General features: G+C 42.6%; 2 protein-coding genes across 2 annotated transcripts; one reads left to right on the top strand and one right to left on the bottom strand.

Annotated features, from left to right (window-relative positions):
* Window positions 1-355: 355 nt before the first annotated feature.
* Window positions 356-7,724, bottom strand: fam78bb (family with sequence similarity 78 member Bb). Its single transcript, XM_086224500.1, has 2 exons — window positions 6,705-7,724; window positions 356-4,814 (listed from the first exon to the last, which is right to left on the bottom strand). Exons 1-2 carry the CDS (start codon window positions 7,076-7,078, stop codon window positions 4,292-4,294), a joined length of 897 nt encoding a protein of 298 aa, XP_086080626.1. The 5' UTR covers window positions 7,079-7,724; the 3' UTR covers window positions 356-4,291.
* A 1,339-nt stretch (window positions 7,725-9,063) lies between these two features.
* On the top strand, window positions 9,064-13,444 carry rex1bd (required for excision 1-B domain containing). Its single transcript, XM_086224501.1, has 5 exons — window positions 9,064-9,291; window positions 9,733-9,815; window positions 9,972-10,176; window positions 12,767-12,855; window positions 13,034-13,444. The coding sequence occupies exons 1-5, from the start codon at window positions 9,289-9,291 to the stop codon at window positions 13,104-13,106; spliced, it is 453 nt and encodes a 150-aa protein (XP_086080627.1). The 5' UTR covers window positions 9,064-9,288; the 3' UTR covers window positions 13,107-13,444.
* Window positions 13,445-14,857: the final 1,413 nt, after the last annotated feature.

Here is a 14,857-nt window from a genome sequence, read left to right as displayed (position 1 = left end):
AATCAAAATATATAGAATTTCAAAAGCATTCAAATGTGACATATTTGGACACAAACATCTGGCTCTTAAACTGTAGCATCGTAACTTATTTGTGGTTTATTCTAACTCCCCCCGGCAGATCTGCAAAAACACCCTGACTAAATGAATACTCAGCGTGTCGCCGTAGAACGGCAAACTACACGAGATGAATAAATCCACACTTTGATATATTTTTGACATTTGTTTTAATGAATTAAAAACACTGCATGCAAACGCCAGACAGTCTGAGAGAAAAGACTGAAACATAGCAGAGGTTCATGTCCTGCGTGTAGAAACGCCACCAGCCAGCCGCTGTAAACCTGCATCGGAATACAATTATTCAGCAGAATCCTTGCGAGCGGCCGTGCGCCGCTCTGAGTCCCCAGGCACATCTGTTAAAAGACACTTGAGGCCCTCACGGTCAAGTAGAAATGTGTTTTTCCAACATGTCACCTTAACTGATAAACAAAAAAACAAAACACACAAGTGCCAATTATATGAATCAAACCGCTGGCCAGTCAAGATCACCTCCTCATCTGTGTTGTTTAAAGTGCTGCTCCAGATGTTTCCTTTGATTGTCTGTGAATGGAAAGCCAGAGGAATCATAATCATCTCCCTCTACGCGCCATCTTAAATGCAACCAGTCATGTGTATTTTGTTGGCAGTTAACAAAACCCCGACAAAGAAGTCGGACTTAATCAACCGCGCAAATCAACTGGCTCGCCAATATTCTGGCGCATTATACCCAAGGTCTACCAAACGTTATACCAAAAAGTTGCACCAAAGTTTTGGATCAGATGACTCTGTAAGTAATTATGTCTTGTTAAGTTATATATTAACTCAGAGGAGAGAAAATCTAATCTTTGTCCTTCTCTGCCAACGCCTATAAGTTGCCTATTGATTATGCAGCTATACTGTAGTTCTGTTGGGCAATAATCCACTTGTTATAGTTGAGGTTTAGAACACTAATGACTGTTTTAGATTGGCAAGTTCCAGAAAAAACATCTGGAGGTCCTCTAGTCTTTCAGAAACGCTGCTACATTTCTATTTATTAGAATTATTTATTATTATTACGACCTGGAAGAGGAGCAATGCTGTGAAAAAGATTAAAAACCTTTTTACTGTCACGGCCTCCAGTCGGACACATGTGTCGCTTAACGGAGAGGTGACCACCAGCCACCAGCGGTCCAGAAGAAGAGCTGACCCCAGTCACAGCTTTTATTTGTCATCTTCATCTCAAGCTCCGCCTCCTGACCTATGTAACCTGACCCCCAGCCTCCACGATCCTGTCGCATCAGTCAGGTGCAACTTTACCTCATTAGGCACGACCTAGGATTACCAGTGAAAATCTGTCTTTCTTGACTCGTTATGTCAACGTGGTCGACATCCTTGTACACAGACATGTTGAGATTTGTGAGCAGTTGTTGTTGGCACATGTTAATCAATGTCACGTCTCTGACTGTTGTGAAACAAAAGTCACCACAAGGGGGCGATGAAGCCGTTCTGCTGGTCCTCTCCTGAATTTATCAAGCTTTAAAAGAAATACTGAAAGATAAAGATCTGGAATTAGGTACACATCTTTTAGGTTTTAATAAATTAACATGGTTAAGCTACAAAATGCCACAAGATATTCCTTCATTTATCCTTTATAACATTGTCGATCCCAACATGCATACAATTACATTACAGCTGCCATGACATCTGGACAGAAGTATTTTTCATACTGGTTCAGGACCACATTGGTTTTTCCCATCTTACAGGCATGAATATGATGTGATCCTTCTACTTTGACAGTATTAGAGTATAATTTGAGGTATTAAAATTTCTTTGCCACTCTCACAGCATTAAATGTGAATTTATCTTTGCTGCAATGATCACTTGTGGCATTTAGGATGGCAACAGAGGTAAAATATGACCCTTCCGTCTTTCCGTAAGTGTGGGCCCTCATGGCTACAGTAGGTGAAATGTGTACCCACGTCTGTGTGATGAGTGTATTGCAAGGTCTCAAGACCCTCTAGCATCCTTCTAGATGAGGTGAGTGTGTGAGAAGGCGCGTTCGGTTCGTACCACAGCACTGAGCAGCGTGGCTAAGGTTAACATGGTTACATCCTCTGTCTCTTCATCTCTGCCTGATCTGGAGTCTGTACCAACAGTATATAGACGAGTCTGAAAACAATCAGCAACACTGTCACTCAGAAAGAATGAAAATGCCATCGAAATCTTCATTGTTGTTCATCTACGCTCAAGTGTTTCAGTCAGAGATCTGCATGAACATGTTTAATATAAAAGATCATAATGGCACAAGAGACTGAAGAGTTCAATCTTCAAAGGCTCGGTTCACCTAAATAACACTAAGTAACACTTTGTCACCTACACCAATATCTAGTCATGGAGATTGGTTTTGGTTTTATGTAAAATAAAACAAAACACCCGTATGAGGGATTTCTTTCTGCGTCCATTAAAATAAAGAGATTTTCCATTTATGCATGAGAGAAAAAAAAAATTCCAAAAAGTAATTAAAAGGGAAAAAATTGTACTGATGGAATAACTGCTTGATTATTAAGCGTTTTCATTGGATATGAGTTATTTACTGCAGTGACTCCCCAAGTGCAGGCTGCAGTCCCCTGGTGAGCTGTGGAGGTACTGCAGGTGGGTGGTGAGAGGTCGCTTACAATCACTAAACTGAACATTTTTCAATTTCAAGTTTAAAAGTACCATAAAATAAATCTTGGGAAAAATAAAATACAGATGAATTTTATCACCTAGTGTTCGACAGCAAAGAAATAAGATTAAAGAATCTCGATTTGAACTTCATTTCTTACACGGATTATTAATTGCCACTGCATCATAGGAGGCTCGCATGACGGTTTGGGTGTGACCAACATTATTAAATTCAGGGAAGGCTGATCTACAGTTACAATGACACTGTAATCTTGAAAGTTTGGAACGCTTGCACTGAAACTTTTCCAGACATTCATGGACCCCCATGACGCTTCATGCAGCATGATGTAGACATGCTTTATCTTTCAATAAAGGTCTACTCCTCCATCAGTCTGGTTTGTCAGCACCACCAACAGGTCCAATCTTAAATTTATAGAAAGTTGACTCATCTGCTTGGGACCGGGGGACAAAATCTCACTTAGTTGGACAAATCAAATCTACACGGCTTGATCCATCTGAACCCTGGCCAACATGCAGCTCTTCTTCCATACAATCTCTGTTCTTAAACATCACATTCAGACTGGGTAAAGACGCCTATTTTATCCTCTCACATCCGCTGCGACTTGTTTTATTCATCATTAGTAACTTTGCTTTTTTTTTACCTCACAAGTTTGATTAGACGAGACATGAAAAAAACTCCTGTTCTACCCTGGAAGGTTGTCATCATCGCCGCAGGCATCTCTGGCTTTCAAAAGGCAGGTAGGGAGATGCTGTGCAGCTGGGGAGGCTGCTGCAGGGTGTGAGCGCTAAACCGAATCACTTTGATACGATGAGAGCAACAACAAGAAAAAAAAACAGCTCTGAGGGTATGTACGTGTCTTCTTAAAAAAAAAAAGAAGAAGAAACTAATATGTTTTTAATAGGAATCATCAAAATGAGGCCTCTGCGTTGTGAGTGTATGTTGTTGTTGGGACCCAAAATGTAAGTCTCTATAATGTAAGTCATTGAGTGAGGAATTTAGGGTCTCTGGGAAATCTAATGATGGATAAGCAACTGTTCTGTGTGTGTGAGGCAGTCTAGTGTAACAAAGCAGCAAGCCTGGACCCGACCCGGGGCTCTATCATAGAAAACACACACATATTCACTCATGCCCATACACACACACACACACACGCGCACGCACACACACACACACACACACACACACACACACACACACACACACACACACACATCTTTAACATAACATAATCCTGGAACATTTCTATGGATGTTTTCTGCCTGGAACACCATCGTCCTCCCAGCAGAGCGGCCCAGTGTTTAGTCAGGATCATTAAGGCTGAACAACTGTGGTTAGGCTTGTTCTGTCTGTCTGGGCCTGGGTAGCTACAGTGCAGGTTTGCACTAATTTGTCAAAATCAGGTCAAATTTCAGAATAAAAGCCAAAAAAAACCCAGTAGCTCAACAGCACCAGAAGAGACCAACATATTTCCTGGATCATCGAAGGCAGCGGTGGGGAATTAAGGCAGTTGTCCCCTCACGATGTGACACTCCAAAGACTTTTTTTGTAAAAACTCACTCGTCTGTGTTATTTCAGTAACTGGTGTGAAGTCTACTTGGGTGGTATGACAACAAGCGGAGGACCTCTCCTCGGCCTCCACATCAGAACCTGGGCGTCGTTTGCGTTGGGTCTCCCCATGGCATTAGGAGGGATGGGCTCCATACGGGTCAGCACTCTTGGCTGGTCCTGGTGCACCCTGCCCACCAGCCTTGCCCTGGAGCCCAGAGGCAGCGAGGGATCCACAGCGATGTCAACCCTCATCCTCCACTTGATGGTATGGAGCAAGATCTTCTCCCTGGACGAGGTGTTGAGGGCCACCAGCCACGTAGTGAAACTCTGATCCCGTTTGATATTAGTCAGCAAAGGTGTGTTGGATTCACTCACCGGGACAGCCCAGGTGACACTCGGGTAAAAATTGTCATTCATGCTAACAATAAAGCGGGATGGCTTGGAGGTGGGGCCTACGATGGTGACAGTCTCTGTTGTGTTCCCATACCAGGGGTAGCTGACACCATCTGAGTCGCTGATGGCCTTCACAAGGCCTTCTCGCAGCTGAGGCAGCTCCCAGCTGGACCTGAGGGGGGACACCAGAGTCAGACTAGAACCAGAGGAACGCTGAGAGAAAGACCCATGAAAAGGTCCCACCAGCAATAATCTCATCCAGAATTTCCTATGACGCCGTGTCCTGATGTCACCTTGAGATGGATTAATTGTTTTTTTTCATAGATTTTATGAGTTATGAGTCCTTCATATTAGTTTAAAACAAGGAACATTATCCTTGAAAATACAAGGCTGTGAAGCAAAAGAGCCTTCATTTACTGTTCAAGATGGTGTTTGTTTGTTTGTTTGTTTGTTTGTTTGTTTGTTTGTTTGTTTGTTTGTTTGTTTGTTTGTTTGTTTGTTTGTTTGTTTGGATGACACAAAAACACCGACTCCCCCAGACTTTCTGGAGAGGTGTAGAATGAGCAGTGGAAGAATCCAGGCATGTTAGTCGCAACACGACAAAGTGGCAACAGGAAATGACACGTGTTTATTCGCTTTGATCTTCTTGGTGAGTCAGACACATCCATCTCAAGTTTGGCCAGAAACGTCTTAAGAATGTGGTGATAAGTTTCTGTGTGTGAGCTAGAAAATGTCTTAAATGTGCTTAAAGGGCAATGCTTTTGTGGGGATTTTGCGGCGTTGAAGGCTTCCTGGTTGATTGTCTCACCTTCGTGGTGCAGCGTGAGTGCCGAATCACAATCAGCTGCATTACTGGGGTTTGGCCCACGGGAGAGTGCCCGCTTCTCTCTGTTGTTGATTTTGAAGAAGGCAAAACTGCCAAAACACCATCTGCATTAAAGTAAACTGCATATGCAGCATGAGTGTGCAACCCTTTTTTTGTTGTTTTTTTTTTGCCATAGAGCAAAAAAGTGTTGTACTTGTACTTTAAGCTGCTCGGTGCTGGTACTGGCTCAAGTTTGGTTTAACTGTCGGCAGAATAATGTAAAAACTATGTGATGGATTTTACCAAACTTGCTGGAGAGGTGTAGCATCAACCAAAGAACAACCTGTTCAGTTTTGACTCAAATAAATTTAACATAATTAAAAATGTAATTTGGATTTGATTCAAGTTTTTATAACAAGCACTCATCTATCCAGCTTCTAAAATGGAGGGTTTTTGTTGTATATTTTCAAAAATGTAATATTTTCCGTACTTGGAAAGATCTCAGACAGGGTGCCTCAGGATGAGACATTTTATAAATTTAAGGATGAATCATTTCATATTATTGTGATTCTGAGTCACTGGCAGTTTGTGGATCAGCTTTTCAGTACTGAAAGTTGATTTTGAAGTTAAACTAAACAATAAACACTCTAGCAATGCAGTAGATTGATGTCCAGACAGGCTTGTGTGGAGAGCAGCAGCCTGTGAAACTGTTGTTTCATTGTGTCAGTGGATTATCTTTATCATCATCTCTTTGTTATACCCACCAGATTTGCCCCCCCAACACACACACACACACACACACACACACACACACACACACACACACACACACACACACACTCGCACACAGGCTCATGACCAGTCTGATGAGGCTCCATCCTCTTACCCCCTACACCCACCCACCTGGCAGACCCTGCAGGATTAAACACCCTGGTGGGGCTGTGGGGGAGGACATGTCTCTGTGGGCACATTGTGAGTGTGAGAGCAGCAACTCTGTCGCTCTTCTAATTGCAGCTTTTCTATTTAGGTGCCAAAGTCACAGGAACAGAATCTGTCGGTGGGCGTTTGAATGAAGGAGGCTGTCGAGCTCAGTTAACCTGCTGCGTGCACAAATGCTCCTCATGCGCCACATTCATAGTGTACGTGCACACGCGCCCGCAAAACAAACAAACAAACTAACTAACTAACAAAAAAAACACCATGTGAATACGTCACAGGACTGTCACGGGGACGCAGGTAACAGAGGTGTGAACTCACATGCCGGTGTCTCCATAGGTGTTGTAGAACTCCATCTGGGTGCACGCCTGGATCCAGCCCACCACCCAGGTCTCATTGCGCGGAATCGGAGGCATCACAATCCGCGCCGAGGCTTTGAAATAGGGCGTCTTGTATCGAAGCACTATGGGCGAGTTCTCCTCGATGACCGTGGGGCAGTGGTCTATGGTGGCGGACAGGTCGTACACCACGATGTTCTCCCGTTTGATGCGAGATTTGTTACAGGCGATGCTCTGGATGCAGCCCATTGTGATGCAGGTGATGAGGATCCGAAGCAGCCAGGAGAGCTGCACAGGCCGGGGGAACTGTACTGTTGACGGGGACTCGACCGGGAGGAACACCGTGAGGCCGGGCATCAGATTGAATTGGAGGGAGAAGGTGGATCCAGATTTGAATAAAAATTAGACTTCAATAACAGGAGGCGGGCAGGTGAGACCAGCACACGAGTTCAGGGGCGCTGACCCGGTTGTCTGACCTCTCTGGAGGCCAGGACTGAGAGAGAGAGAGAGAGAGAGAGAGAGAGAGAGAGAGAGAGAGAGAGAGAGAGAGAGAGAGAGAGAGAGACCCTGCAGGGAGTAATCGGTCCTCTCAGGGGTGCTCCGTCCTCAGAGATCCTACCGGCTCCTGCTGGAACCCACGTGTCTTCCCGGAGCCTTTGATCCTCTTCTTTCTTCCGCGAGCTTTCATGTCACAAGAAGCGTCGAGGGACCGGCGGACACCGGGGCACCGGTGGCATGGGGACCCGGCGCTCGGGCGGCGGTGCTTGTTGATGCGGCACAGCACATGAGACAACCGGAGAGGAGGTTCTACGATCCGTCATGCCGGTTGGGAAGGAACCCCGGCGTACCAAACATAACCGAGCATCTGATCTATGCCGGCGATAACAGCTTGCTGTCGACGACAAGGGCGGTTTTGCTGACGATCAAAACGAGAGAGAAGAAGAGCCGCGGAAACACTGATGGTCAACATGCAGCTGACGGCCACTCTAACGGCGTTAGGGCGGAAAAATCGGATCTACCGTGCGGTGCGGGGCAGCGTCCGCCGCGCGGCGTCCTGCGGGGCGGTGTGTCGCTGTTCAGGCTGCGTGGTGCTGAAGATACTGAATGGACCAATGAACGCGGGGGGACGCCGGAGGCGTGGGAGTGCCCGCGTCTGCACACGCACAACCTCCTTCCGTACCTCCATACAAAAAACCCCCAAAAAACAACAACGCTATCTGATGCATGCACACAGAAGGTATGTAACAAAATATAACAGTTTCAAATGAGATCAGACGCAGCAGAGTGTGTGACACATTTCGGGAAATATTTTTGGGTCTTTTCCCCTCAAACGCTGTTACTCTGTTGTATTCTTGATCTGCTTAAATTCAAGGCTGATACATTCAGCAGCGAGAGTATTTATAACCACACAGAGTGCATTTAGAATTGTATTGGGCCGAGTGACTGGTAACCGGTAGTAACCTGCCAGCAGCCAAATGACACTGACAAAATAAATGTAGCAAAAAATTCAGAGCACACACGCACACACACGCACACACGCACACACACACAACACACACACACAGAATTAGAATTTCCTTTTTGCAATAATGGACACATTACATTACATCTCTAACACATTACTTTACTTCTACCTGACTTTTGAACTTCTTGGTATTTCAAAGGCTCTGTCAAGACTGTCATTGCCTCTGACTCAACATCCTCTCTCTCTCTCTCTCTCTCTCTCTCTCTCTCTCTCTCTTCCTCTCTCTTCCTCTCTCTTTCTCTGTCTTTCTCTTGCTCCATCTCTTTTTTTCTGCTGGCTTTCAGAATCTTCCAAAAGGGTGGAAGTTTAACCACTGTAAATGCAGCACAAAGCGAGCTGAAGAACATTCCTCTCCATTTTCCAAGTTCTCCTGCTGTCCCCTTGTTTATTTCTAGAGCTTTTTTTTTTTTTAAATAGGGCAGAGGTTCTTAAGTTAACCTTCCTATTTCCTCATCCTGGCCTGAGACCAGCCATGATGGAGAACAAGAGAAAACCCTGTAGATAAATCTGCAATTGAGAGGTTAATGTGGGCCCTGCTTTATTTCTGTACCAGGCAACCTGAGTAAAAATCTTACTTTTAATATGAATAAGTGTGCTGCAATCCTCAATCAATTTATTTTCAAAATAGCATATATTACACGTGTGATTATAGTAATATATCATCTACTTTTCACTGTCATGCTGGGCAACATGCTGGTGTGTGTTGAAGGAAAGAAAGACATAACGCTTTATTATGCTACCAAGACAAACCTAATAAACCGACTGTAATAACCTTATATTTAGGAACGCATCCTGTCACTTTTGTCATTGTAGCGAACTCTATTTTTACCATAAAGCAAGAGTAGTTTTTTTGTTCAGATATGGAAAGCTTTATTTTGAAACCAACTCATAGGCGGAGTTGTTTCGTCATTTCCAGGCGGAAGAGAACGCAGGCTGCTGATTCACATGCAGGAACAAAAACCGTCTTGTTCTTGTTAAGTAAAAAAAATGGCTGTACTGTAAGCTCCGAACACCTAGCGGCATATATTACCAACAGACTAAGATGGTAAGAATATGACATTTTTTCTATATAAGTAATTTCAGAGCTGGTTCACACGAGCTAAGCTAAGCTAAAGATAACTTACCGTCTGACGAGGTTTGACGCTTCAACTTGTTAGCATCCCAACTTTTAAGATTATTGTTTAACAACTAGATTCATGTAGATTTTCCCCTTGAAAACCTACATCAAAGTAAGTTAGTCTTCGATTGTATTAGCAATTCGAATACATAAACTGCAAGTATGTGAAAATATGAAAGTAGTTACTAATTATGATGTCAGTCAGCTCAAAGTGATACTTTAATCAGTCTGTACAATAAAACAAACTTAAGGCATTGAACAATTTATCACGGAGCAATTTCGATTTTACTGAATGATACAAGACATTTATTGGTTCCACTCAGCGTGACAATTGAAAAAGTTATTAACTGTGATGATTCTGTCTTGTAGGTCCCCATAGATGTGAAAGACCTGATCCAGAGGTTTTATCACCTGCAGTCAGAGCGGCTAGAGACCTATCGCCTTTTTGAAGAGTGTGTTTGGGCCTTGTAGTTTTGTTACATACACCTCTGCACATATACTGTCTCATAAAGAAGTACTCTGAGGATCTTTGTTCTTGGAGACCTGAGTGTTTTACATTTCTGCTCATGTTTTTACGGGTGCTCTTCTGGCCGCTCACTGTCTTCCAGGGGACATGAGGCCTACTTAAGGACGGGGCCCCAGTATGACTTTGACCACTACAGACAGCTAGTCCACGAGATAACACAGGCCTTCTGTGGCATCTCCAAGGAGGTGCTGGAGATCAAGGGAAAGCTGCACCACCAGTTTAACAGACCCGACCTCTCGGAGCACATCGAGAAACTGCAATCTAAAGAGCAGCAGAAGCTTGAACTGGTAAAAACATTTATTTATTTGATTTTTTTTTCCCTTTCTACCTGTACCAGAAATTAAGAGAAACTAGTCAACATGAGGGAGCAGCCTCACCACATCCACCGTGTGTGTTGTTGGAGGATAGCGTCATCATCCCTGTCTCATTCATTAAATTGTTCTCGGTGTGTATTGATGTCAAGGATGTGTATTATCAGATTCAGATTCTTTTATTTTCTATTACTTCAGATTTGACATACAAAAGAAACAAGTTAGTGTTTTCAGTGGATTGCAGGACATAAATAAATGAATAAATATAATTCCCTTAATAATTATTAAAAATGGACATCTAAATATGCACATCTAGAAACAAAAACTAGAACTAAAACTAAAACTACTAGTTTTCTACTAAAACTAGAAACAAACCTAAACCACATCAACATAAATAAGCAGTAGCATACAAACTCTGTAAAATAAAAGTGCATTGAAACAACAGTTAAAGGTGCGGCTTGTAACTGGGCGCTACCTGCTCCATTGATATAGGGGGCAGTATTGCATCCAATTTTGATGCATGTCAATGGAGAACCTTCACAGTGGCATGATGGTGTCTCTCCCCGTCTAATCTCTAATTGAGCAAGTGTTTTAGCTGTCTGTCTACATGTCCACACAACTGCAAGTTACAGTCCTGTACGTTCATAACGGACAGCAGAGCAAGAATGTTCCATATTCAAGCAAGACCGCTCCTGTGACTCGGTCCAAATAAAACTGCTAACGTTGCACTACCTTCCTCACAAGTGGCGTTGGTGTAACTTTACGGTTCAGCGCTCCGTAAGAACTTACTGAGCACCGTTTTAGCAACAACACAGTTTGTAACTCTCAACATGAAAGTCCCACCATGCCATCTGGAAAGCTCGTCCCCAAACATCACACTTCAGGTTGTCATCGTTTACGCTGAAGGTACGTTTCGCCTTACAGCCGGCATTCGTCGTTACTTGCCATCCAACAGAAATGAAGTGAGTTCAGCAGCAGACCTCCTGTTTTTCTTCGCTAAGAACTGTTTGTAGCGTATTGGTGTGGCGAAGTTGGTGCTTGACCGAAAATAGATCACGTCTGTTTTCTCTGTTCACCAGTTTTTGCACTGATATGACGGGTAGAGGGCTAATTTCTTAAACACTTAACTCACTTTGTTGAAAAATGTTTTAACATTGTCATCTAACTAACTACTGTGGATTTGTAGTCGCAGCAACTCGCGCCGCCCGGCTTGATGTTTGCGTCCTCCCGCCGGCTGCAGCACACCAGAGGCTAAAGTGAGTCAGCATTGACATCTAGTGGCAAGGCTGCATCACTAGCGCGTGCTAGCAGAAACTGAGTGTTGAGTTGTCTGTGTCTCTGCAGTGCCAAATATGGGCATCTTTTTCATGTCACTGAAGCCTGTTACTTTTGGCCTCTTTTTTTTCTTTTTTTCTTTTTTAAATAAAAAAATTCTTCAGCCTTGTACAAATTGCACCTCTAAGATTCTAATAATCTAGTGAGACAAAAACAAAACTAAAGTAATTTAGACAAATTCTCCTCTACAACGAAGACCTAAGAGGTCTAATTAATGAGAAGCTTTTTACGTGAATAATGAAAAAAAAACTTGTCATGTCAAAGAAACGAGATCACACTAAAATAACTTAGCTAAACAAATATAGACAATAAAATGCATTCATGTAAAATACTTATCTTATACTGCTTGTTGTTCTTTATGTATCCATTTTCAATAAAACAACAGAGTCTTGATTCTTATGAGGGCGATCATTTTACCCTGTGAAATTATTCATTCATGTGTTTGTGAACTATTCGCAATTGTTTAATAGTTCAATCGTTTAAATTCATTATTTATCAGTACATTGAGGGGCATTTTACCTTTAATCAACACTGTTGCTGTAAGTGTGCTGGTTTTATTTTGATAATTTAGGCCTGTGATAAGATCATGGTGGTGACTGCCTGACTTAGAATTTTATTAGTCAAAATGTACAGAATCAGTGAGACAGTGTGTGAGTGTCATTAGGGCTGAGGTTAAAATTTCAAAATTAAGATGCAACTTTACACCCTTGTCAAAGTATCCTGTTAGCATGAAGAGGTTATTAAAAAGCTTTATTTAGTGATTGATTATAAATGAATTGCAACCTTTTAAAAAAAAAATATATATATATATATACAGCTCTACAGTTTCACAAGGATGCAGAATTATTCCTCAAAACAATTTCAGTATTGAAGGATGCCCGTGTCATTTTTGTGATAAAGCAAATATGTCTTGGAAACATGTGGCAGTGCGTGATGCAGCTGAGAAGTAAGACACTGTTTGCAGTTGCAGTGATTCACTGATGCAGCAAAGTCTCTGATGCCGTTTCAGAGCTCTAACCCTTCACGTTTGAGTCACGCTGCATTTGAAATGTTACAGCCGAGGCTTCGGTCAAATCTGACACTCTTCTCTGTTATTAACTGGGCTCTCTCTCTGTCAGGGGACTGTCACAGAGCTTCTATTATCTCTGAGTTCATCGTCGTCACCGTCTCTCCTCCATCCTCCACTAATGAATGGTTTGCATAAATCTTATCTGCTGTTCCTTCTTAACAGACCGCCAAGCTGCAGCTGGCCAGGCAGCGGGCCCAGGATCACCCGGAGGAGGAAGGCTGTCAAGAAAAGATTCAGGAGATCAAGCATGAGTAAGAGCAGCTATTACCACCCTGCAGTTTACAGCGTTAGTTCCCAACGGACCCATTCACTCGCTGTCCTGCTGCCGGCTGCACAACTCTGTCACTCTCATTTAACAGGCTCTTCTTTGTCGTTTCATTTGGTCAGAACAGAAACTCATGACAGTCTCTCTGTGCTCTGGCCGTTCAGGATCATCAAGAACAAAGAGTCTCTGAGCGAGATCATGCAGGACTTTAAGTACGACTCGGAGGAGTGTGATTGACAGGTGATTCCTCAGAGGCATGCAGTCGCCTGCTCGCATCAGCAGACGGCGGCGCTGACAGATCGACTCTGCTCTGCTGCAACTTCCATCTTGGACACTGTAGCTGCACCTATTGATCCTCCTCTGGCTCCACCCCACTCGCTGCTGCAGTCTTATTCCACCCCGGGGGGTTTCACATTCTGGATGTGTGCGTGTGTGTTTATCTGTAGTCATGTGTTTTTGTGAATGCCTGCCTCAGCAAAAAAGAAAAAAGCTTTTGTTGTACAGAAATTGATTAAATATGTAAATACTTAAAGGATTAAATCACTCTAAGAAGCTTTCTCGGCAATCTTTGTTTTCCATGACACTTCATATCACACAGTATTTTTTTACCGATACAAAGAATGAAATATATATTTATTTTCTGACAAAATGAAGGTAGTATGTACATCTAACAGAGGGGTTTATCTATGCAATCGCCTATCCAGCCGATGCTTATTAAAATTAAGGATTGCCTCAGTTAAACTGAGTAAATCACTCTTTTGCTATGGCACAAATTCACTGAGCCACATCAGTTTAAACACTTTCCATTATGGTATCAACCGCGATGTTCTGTGTCATATTTGGATCACTGGAATTTGGGTGCGGCGCTCCACTGAGGGTCCTAATAATTAGGTGCAACAATAACGAGCAAAGCCTATGTACTCGCTATGAGACTCGAAACAATTTAAAACTTGGAAAAAAACACTGTCAAAGGCCCCCAAAAAAAGTGTTTTTTTTTTAATCAACTTTAAGATTTTTGTTTTGATTTTTTTTTTTTTTTTTTTACAAACGACCTGCTTGTCGTCTTTGCACGTTAAAAAAAAAAAAATCCCCAATTGGCTGTAACTGTGGCAACAAAATTTAACATTAATTAGCCAGGGAGGTTTTCATTTTTGATACCTGCATTTACATTTTACCCTGACAAACCTTGAATTCAATATTGGTAATCGCGGTTGAAGCTTGAAAGTAGTCCTGCTTCTCTCATTTTATACGGCAAAAACTGGATACTTGCACCTTAGTTTTGCCTCGTGATGATTTCAGATGTCGATGATTTAATTCTGACTTGTGATTTTTCCAATTCAAAATAACTTGAATTTCCCTCAATTTTAGTCACATTACCCTGTTCAGACACCTAAATTAAGTTGTAATGATTGAGAGTTCCATTGTAGATATCCTGAAATGCAATGAATACCAAGCAAAATAAAGCTCTCACAAACTGAAGTTATGAATAGTCATGATAACCTCGGAGTAGATATCTGGTACCAAGTTAGATAATCTTGAAATGAACTGTCACAAATCTCTCTGTCTTGAATTTCTTTAGGGTGTAAGAGGAGGTGAGTACCATTACCTTTAAATCTGTTGCAACAAGCTAAAATGTCTAAAGTTAATTTAGGGAAGTTAAACTTTGATGTTGAATGTTTAAAAAAAAAAACTTGCCATGTGAATAATGGTTCCCTACAATGTGACGTCAGCATTTCTCATGATGCAACTGAGAAGTCTTACCGCGCAGCCTGAATATTCATGTTTGTACAGTTTTAACCCTTTTGTCTGGTAGAATAATCTGCCTTGTCTCCCTGCCGTTGTCATTCACCTAAAGTAAACCAGCGTCTCTCAGCCGGGGTCAGAACTCCCCCTCAGCCGGGACCCTGATGGCCAAGTTGATGAAACAAACACCACAGCGGTGCAGCTGTGTTCTGAATTATCATCTTGTAGAACCCGAAAAGACAAAA

Source organism: Aulostomus chinensis, chromosome 14, assembly GCF_037954235.1.
Source record: "Aulostomus chinensis isolate RoL2024-O1b breed Wild chromosome 14, RoL_Achi_v1.0, whole genome shotgun sequence".
Lineage (NCBI taxonomy): Eukaryota > Metazoa > Chordata > Actinopteri > Syngnathiformes > Aulostomidae > Aulostomus > Aulostomus chinensis.
Note: the sequence above shows the minus strand (reverse complement) of the source record. Positions and strands in the feature narration are given on the sequence as shown.

Excerpts from the sequence above, each read along its gene's own strand:
- fam78bb (XM_086224500.1), bottom strand. The coding sequence starts at position 7,078 with ATGCCCGGCCTCACGGTGTTCCTCCCGGTCGAGTCCCCGTCAACAGTA. Across the intron at positions 4,815-6,704 it reads ACCTATGGAGACACCGGCAT|GTCCAGCTGGGAGCTGCCTC; the intron begins GTGAGTTCACAC and ends GTCCCCCCTCAG.
- rex1bd (XM_086224501.1), top strand. Across the intron at positions 9,816-9,971 it reads ACCTATCGCCTTTTTGAAGA|GGGACATGAGGCCTACTTAA; the intron begins GTGTGTTTGGGC and ends ACTGTCTTCCAG. Across the intron at positions 10,177-12,766 it reads AGCAGCAGAAGCTTGAACTG|ACCGCCAAGCTGCAGCTGGC; the intron begins GTAAAAACATTT and ends CCTTCTTAACAG.